The sequence below is a fragment of the Agrilus planipennis genome, unplaced genomic scaffold (assembly GCF_000699045.2).
Source record: "Agrilus planipennis isolate EAB-ADULT unplaced genomic scaffold, Apla_2.0 scaffold340, whole genome shotgun sequence".
In the NCBI taxonomy this organism is placed as follows: domain Eukaryota; kingdom Metazoa; phylum Arthropoda; class Insecta; order Coleoptera; family Buprestidae; genus Agrilus; species Agrilus planipennis.
The window spans coordinates 1-7,834 of record NW_020439355.1 but is presented as its reverse complement, the minus strand read 5'-3'; the positions used below and the strand labels follow the sequence as shown (position 1 = coordinate 7,834).

At 29.8% G+C, this 7,834-nt stretch overlaps 2 protein-coding genes across 2 annotated transcripts in view; both read right to left on the bottom strand.

The window, feature by feature from the left end:
- LOC108741928 overlaps nt 1–1,963 on the bottom strand; it is a 15,520-nt gene extending 13,557 nt beyond the window's left edge. The window contains exon 1 of the mRNA XM_018476902.2: nt 1,617–1,963. The gene's annotated coding sequence lies outside the window, so the exon portion shown is untranslated. The remainder of the gene's footprint in view (nt 1–1,616) is intronic.
- Nucleotides 1,964–2,386: 423 nt separating this feature from the next.
- Nucleotides 2,387–6,689, bottom strand: LOC108741927 (angiotensin-converting enzyme-related protein). Its single transcript, XM_018476901.1, has 8 exons — nt 5,984–6,689; nt 5,122–5,310; nt 4,095–4,189; nt 3,888–4,036; nt 3,448–3,822; nt 3,298–3,387; nt 3,126–3,236; nt 2,387–3,058 (listed from the first exon to the last, which is right to left on the bottom strand). Exons 2-8 carry the CDS (start codon nt 5,258–5,260, stop codon nt 2,422–2,424), a joined length of 1,596 nt encoding a protein of 531 aa, XP_018332403.1. The 5' UTR covers nt 5,261–5,310; nt 5,984–6,689; the 3' UTR covers nt 2,387–2,421.
- Between the last annotated feature and the right edge of the window lie 1,145 nt (nt 6,690–7,834).

Below are 7,834 nucleotides of genomic sequence, written 5' to 3'. Positions count from 1 at the left end.
AAATTTTGAAGATTAGTTATTTATCTGAATATTTAACGCTATATTCTGTAATTTTTTAGAAAATTTAGAAGACGAAGATGAAGAAAGCGGGGATGAAATTTTCAGAGCGCCAGGCACATCCAGAGGAGGAACTGGGAATATTGTTTTAGACAAGTCAGTTAGCATAGACACGGACTTTGGGAGTATACTGAACAACGCCCAACAAAAAAATTAAATATAGCGATAAATTATTAATACATTATAGATAGAAAATTAAAAATTATTTATTCCTGTTACGATTAAGTGCCTTTGTAAATATAAATATATATAAAATTAGTAATAGTGTTTTATTTGAGTCTTTATTCCGGGAACAAGAATATTCCTTTTAGGAGAATTTCCCCTACAGAATTTTCCCTAAAATATATATGTATGTTATCTAGATGCCCTCCTCACCCTCACACTATATCAACTAATTATTTATTTATGTTTATCAGAAACCCAAAGAATTGCTTAATTTATGTTATGATATTGTTTATTAGATCATTACTTCTGATGAATTTTATTTTTTTAATTAATTTTTCGTATCCAAATAAATATTTGCATTTCTTTTCAAATGATGTACACTTACCTTAATTAATTACGATTTTAATTAAAAACAGCACTTTAAATGTAAATAATAACAATCTGGTAAAAGCTTTTTGAAATTCAAGACATTGACGCTGTAAATGTATAAAAGAAATATCATCAAAAATGATAACCGACAAATAACGGTATAAAAAGTTAATTGAAAGGCATTAAATTATCAATTCTGAAAGTAGATATTTGATAAATTTGATTATACGATTCCTTTTAAAGAATTTAACCCAAAAAGTAAGTTCAGTATTTGAATACCTTTGTTCCATGGGTTCTGAAAGAAATAAAACACAAACTTCTAACTAAAAATTACTTTCGTTATATTTATTTATTACTAATACTGCTCTGCTTAGGTTCATTAGATAATTAGTAGGAATATTTGAGACGCCACTATATTGCTAATAATAAAAATGGGCAAGAAAAAGCTTAGCAAAGGAATAATTAAAAGTATATGTAAATGGTACATTAATAAAAAACAATTGGTCCCACACAACTTTGACAAGCTTTTTCTTTACATTTCGTTCGTTCGTGGTTGTAGGTACATCTGCTGTCACACTAAAATAAAGAACAGATACGTTACTAATTAGTTAATTAAAAACAGCGGGTTAATTAGTAATATACGACGAACACCAGCAATACACCTACTGAGTGTATAACCCAAGGGGTTTTTTACGTTTTATAAAACTTTTTTGTCTTTTACTTTGCCTTCTTTCTAAATATTAAAATACTTTAAAGTAAATAACACAGGTATCTAAATCAAACACGTCACAAAGTTAAAAATATTCTCATAAAACATATATTTCCTCTTTTTCTTCTTAACCAATTTAATTGTGAACCTCATCCTTGTTCCTAATTTCAAACGTAGCAAATATTAGGAGCCTATCTATACATATATTTATTTGTTTCTTTTGGAATGGAATTGTTAGAAAATAAATAAATAGAGCCAAGTCGTTTGATCTTAGGTTCAAGTATAATATATTTCGGTGTCCTGTAAATATACATACCTTTTAACAAAAATGGCTAAATGATCAAACCACCACTAATTTGACTTTCAAAATCAACTGCCGCTGGAAGTACTCGAACTCAATGAAACTAAGATGCAAATATATATTCAGTTCCGCCGATGGAATTAGTTCTTGGTCCGTGAAATAAATGCATGTGGTACATACCAAGTGGAACACTTTGTTCAGCACACATTTAAATATTGTCATTTTCTTAAAACAAGTGTACCGTGAATTGTACCCTTTGACAATGAATTAATTATAGGGTGCTTTTCGCAGTAGTTTAGTAGGTTTTTTCTTAGAAATAAAACACTTGTATCAATGCAGGTAAAATTAATTTTGGCTCGATACTTGTGAAATGACAAAAATGCAATGNGATTTTCAAATTTCGAAAATTATCGACATAATTCGGATGGCTCAACCTGAACGTTATCAATTAACGAAAATTTATTGTTATATTGCACCTAATGTATCAATTTTAAACGAAATAGACAATTAAACTTCAAATACGAAATCCTTTGAATCAATTAATTCTATTAAATTTAAAAAATTCCATTTTTTTCATAATTAAATAACATTACGTGTTGGGTGTGTTTGAGTAAAAATATCGACTTACCTTTTTCTAAAAGGCTATTTAAGGAAAAATATCAATTAACATTCTAATCTAATTATAAGTAGTAACAGGACACTACAAACAAATATCACTGACTAGACTCGGAAAGGAATGAGATGTAAGACTCAAATCGACTACGACGTTGCCACAATACAATAAATATTACGATCGATTTTATTGGTACCAGTTAAAACGTTACGTTTCGAATCTCCGATTGTTAGTATGTCTCTTTCGTCTTATTTTTTGTCTGATAAGGACTGCAGAAATTGTCACAACAGAACAAACTATTACAACTATTCCAATGTAAGTTCCAATCGTTTGTGACATGTCGGTAGTGTATTTGGTTCCTTGGCTTTGGATTTGTTTACTCTCCGGGTCAGAAGATTCACCGTCTGACCCATCTTTCTTTCCCTGGTCGTTTTGAACATCCCCTTCGTCTGTTATTGACACCCTCTCAGAACCCTCTTTGCTGGCTTTCTTCTGCTTACTGACAGACTTTCTTTCTTCCTTTTCTTTATCCTCGTCTGTGGCGATTCCATAATTGGTAAGATCATCTTCGAAAGCTGGAAGAGGTGAACTAGTTTTCAACTGCTCCTTCTTTTTGTTTTTCTTCGATTTTCTCGTGGTTGTTTCCGAATAATCTTCGTCAGTGAGTTCGACTTTTTTGGGTGGTTTTCTCGTAAACGGTTCCTGCTTTTCCGGTGCATTGTCCAAGTATTGCTCTAAGGGTTGGAAATATTCCAAAAGAGAAGCCGAAGATATTTCTGATATTTCGAAGTAATATGTTACAAGCGAAAGCCAGTCTCTTGTTGGTCTCTCCTTGACAAACAATCTAAAGACAAAATTACCAATTAAAATGATGATTATTTCGTTCTCCGTTAATAAATAAATAATGTTACCTAAAATTCATGTCTTCTCCTATAGACGTGGCCAAATTTTGCTCTGGATCAATCTGACTCTTGTAGTAATAATCGTATAGCTGGAATTGGAGAAATATGCCCAAAATTTTGCTGCAAGAAAAATAATCAATATGTCAATATTGTTTATCTATAATACCAAAAAATTATTAACCTTAAGTATGGCTGGTTTTTTGTAATATACAGGTCTCGTAAGTAGTCATTTTCTGCATTAGTAACTCCCACAACACCCTGTATTTCTTTCCTAAAACAAAACACTAAAATTAATTGCTGGATTCGTCAATTTATTATTGATTTCTTTTACCTTTTCTTCCACCATTCTTCGCCCAAATTGACTAATCCATTTTGATTTTGAATTAGTTCTGTTCTCCACTTTTCCGCGGCGACGTAATATGCTAACCTTGGAAGTACCTGTAGGGCCGTCAGTAACAATGCGGTCATTCTCTGATTGTAATTTTCGTCTTTAACTTTTAATGCATCAGGTTCCAAAATGCCATACAATGGCAAGTTATTTACTGCCAAAATGGACGATAAACCTATTAGAGCCTCGTCTGCAGCTGAGTACCTTAAATTTCTTCGAGGTAGTGAATCGTAATCCATGTTGTTCAAGGCGATTTCCATTGCAACTTCGTGAGCTTTTAAGTATGATTTCCACGATATGTTGCTGCATGTTGAAATTCTGTTATATAAAAAAAAACATTCAAAACATAAGAAAATTTCAAAACACATTTTATAGTTACTTACTCTGTAAATTGTTCGCTGCAATATACGAAAAGCACAGTGTTACAATTTGTTGAATTGAATGTACTGTTTCTCCAGAATCCTTTTCCAAGTCCAGAAAGTCCCACTGACTTTGTCATATTTTCTGCTAATTTATATATCCTTTTTATGGTCTGAAAAAAATCAATTTACAGTAACAAATAAAAGTATTTCATATAGACGTTTATATACCTTATGCTGAATTTCTGTTACTACGTCATGATATAATTGAGCATGAGGAACAATGAATTCTGCAATATCAGACCAATCTTCACCAAAATCAGAACCTACAAAGGAAATTCCTTGAACAAAGGCTATGGTATAAAGTCTGCAGACTATTTATATAAGTAACAGACATTTTAATAATCAAAAATCATCACAAGATGTGGCTGATTGAGATTATTGGCTTTATATTAATCTTGTAGTAAAATTATTACTACATTATGTTTTCAACCTCTAAGATTTAACTTAACGTGCTATGGTTTATGAGAAATAAAACATTTAAATCCATAAGACTTAAGGTTCCGTGCTCATTTTAAGTTTCGTTATATGATAGAGTAAAAACTTGGCTAAGTTAATAAACAACCTTGACATTGCAAATTTCAATACTGACTTCAAATGCGACGCAATGTTTAAGACTTTTGGACGAAGTTACTGAAACACTTGGGAGAAAATGTTTTAAATACTTTTTATTTTGTGTAAAATATAAAATATACGATCAGACATCAGTATAGTGAAAACTTCCTTGTTATTAATCCATTGTAATGTTAAACACTTTTTTTAATGTGAATAATTATGTAGTCTACAATTAATAATTGTAAATTATAATGCGTGTCACATATAGGTAGGTATCTATACTAATATTCCCAGAAAAGTTGTAAAAACTTGTTTCCTTTGTAATTCAACCATTCGTCAACTGATTATGACAAATGCAATAATTATGCAAATATACACAATTTAACATACTGTATATATAAAACCAAAGAGAAAAATAACTCATTATTACAGAAACAGTTGCAATTTTCCCAAAATTGTGCCTCATATTAAAAAAACTTTTGACCTTTATCAAAAATATGTGAACGAATGGAATTGTATACGAAATCCCAGCGTTTATCTAATTTGTCGTACATATATGATCCTGAGTACATTTACGTAAATGATAAGAGTTATGTAAACATTTTTAGATGTACGTATGTAATATATTTACTAACACACTTACCAAGTAAATAAACGGGAATTTCAGTACCGTTATTGTCTTCTAATTTGTAATGATTAAAAAGCCTTTTTTTGACAAATCCGTGTAATTTTGTGTAAAGGGGTTTTACTTCTTCCCAAAGGGACTGCAATTTCGAGTACATTTCTACAACATCTGAGAGATTCTCCCAATACTTTAATACATCATCATCGCCTGAAATTAAAAATGATCTTTTATAATTTTTTCAAATTTTGTTAATTGGCAAAAGAAAATATTTTTTATTTATCACTGTTGTTTTCTGTTAGAAAAATATGAAAATATATGGAATTTTTGAGACAATATTTGTTAGGCGCAAGACAGAATATTCCACAAATATTTTGCCACAAGTGTTTACATTAGTGTTATAAACCACTCTAGTTTAATAAAACTGGCATGGCGTTATAAATATTAAGGACGAAATGAAGTGTAATTATAAACAACGTACTAATTATGTTAGTACATCTATCGGTAGATTAACTTTACATGTTTAGTTCGAAGAAATCCTAAGAAAAACTGACTAGAGTTACTAAATTCATATATCTACAATATACCTATGCTAATTAGTCTAAAATAATCGCATCAGAAATACAATTGAAGAACAACTAATAATCCATGCAAATTTCATTATTTAATTTTGAAAAACACTCTTAAGAAATTGTTTGCATAACCACGTAACTATGCAACTTTACTTAGTTAATAACAAATATAATTAAAAAAAAATGCACTGCTGCAAAAACATCTTTAAGTGTTTAAATAAAAGTTTCCCAAGTAAACACGTTTGAATCCACTCTATTAATTAATTTTGTTATTCTGAAAATGAATAGAATAAGTGTATTCAAATACTTACCGCTTGCTGCGGCTGCTTTTTTAGTCAAATTAAAAAAATTAGGAAAATCCTTCACAGAGTTAGATACACAAGCAATCTTCTTCTCCCAAATTACCTTGGCAGAATCTGCAATAAAATTTTATTCTATTGCACAATACCACTGCTTGTAGTTATTTGTTGATGAATAAGTGGTCAATAAGTTCACAAACAATACACTTAATTTAACGATATTCTTCCAATTAATACATTTTTTATGACAAACAACTTGTACTCTAAAACTTACTACATTAACATTAACGATTATTTGTGTTATAAAAAGTTATAGTAGCAACTAAAAAAAACAATACAAATGGATGTTAAATAAAATGAGAATTAGGATTTACTTCCAATATTTTTATTTTACCGACTCTATCTCCTAAAATCCCTTATATGCAAGTTCCATTATAACCGAATGAACTGACGTAATTCAATCGAACCTGATCTATTGTCTGATGTTTCTCCAATTATCTTACACAAAAAATAATTAACAACGCGATTACAGCAATTACTTTCTGTAATGTATTGTATTTTGCTTTCGAGCAATAATATTCCACAAATTCTTGTAATCGCCGTAAAAACATATATTCACAATTAACTAAATAACAATTAAAGTTGTCACGCATTACAAAACACGAAGTTTAACTTTGATCCAAATAAAACCATTAATTAAAATTTCAGCTACGTATATTCTCAATACTAAAACGATTGAAATTAAAACGTTTTTAAGATTAATTGCGATGCTATTTTGACCTTTTGTACGCGTAAAATCAATTAAAAATTTTATGGATTTATGAAATTCAAATTCTGTAGTACTCAAAAGCCAAGTGCGTAAAACTTTGCTTGAAATATGCATTATAAATTATAAATCACGGTTCTTCAAGAAAGTATTTGTTGTGTGACGGCATCGTATTTTATATTTATAAACTTCAACTCCAGCATGAATAAATGCAATTAAATTAATGTTTCTACAATTCAAAAAAACTAGTCAAACATGTTATATTCGGTCTTAATTTTAAATAAAAAAATACTTTTTGCAGAATTTAGAATTTCCGAGAACTTACAAATGACTATTTCTGACTACGATTACGTATTTATCAGAGAGAATAAATAGATAGTCTATTATCTCAAACAAAGATAAGTGACCAAAGCACTAGCCAGTTCATTACGTACCCTAGATAGATACACTGAACATTATACATTAAGTAAATCCAAAATGAATTACATAATAATAAAAAGTGACCTTGACTAATGGCATATGCAAATCGTTAATCATATTTCCGCACCATTATTCATATTTATCACAACTATTTTTGGATACTCCAAACTTTAGTGATTCAATCAAAACTAATTTGGAGAATAAGTAATAACTATACTATAACTAATTACAACATACGACAGAGGAAGATTCACGCTTGCAATAGACTCACAAGGCCTTTGAATGATGCACAACTTTAAGTCATTTGTAATTATAAACAATATTGTACATAGGACAGTTCATGCAATTTTAATTGAGTAGAATCTGAGTTTAAAAATAACATTAATCCTTCTTGATAACCTTAAATGAGAAAGTGAAAACCCTTGTTACAGCACAGTATCTCCTGAAGATGCCCTGATAAGGCGAAACGTACAATAGAATCTTAATTAAAGTCCGTGAAACTATTTCATTCTAAGTATTTTTTACTGTTACATGCATTTTATAATATTTCAACAAGAGTTAATAATTTTGTCATTTAGTAGATGATAATGTTTTACGACATAAGATATTAATACATCAATTCGTTCATCGGCCCCTTGTGCAAACATTGTAAGGGTAGGTAATTTTTGGGGTATGTA

Excerpts from the sequence above, each read along its gene's own strand:
- LOC108741927 (XM_018476901.1), bottom strand. The coding sequence starts at position 5,260 with ATGTACTCGAAATTGCAGTCCCTTTGGGAAGAAGTAAAACCCCTTTAC. Across the intron at positions 3,388-3,447 it reads GAAGAATGGTGGAAGAAAAG|GAAAGAAATACAGGGTGTTG; the intron begins GTAAAAGAAATC and ends GTTTTGTTTTAG. Across the intron at positions 3,237-3,297 it reads AAAAACCAGCCATACTTAAG|CAAAATTTTGGGCATATTTC; the intron begins GTTAATAATTTT and ends TTTTTCTTGCAG.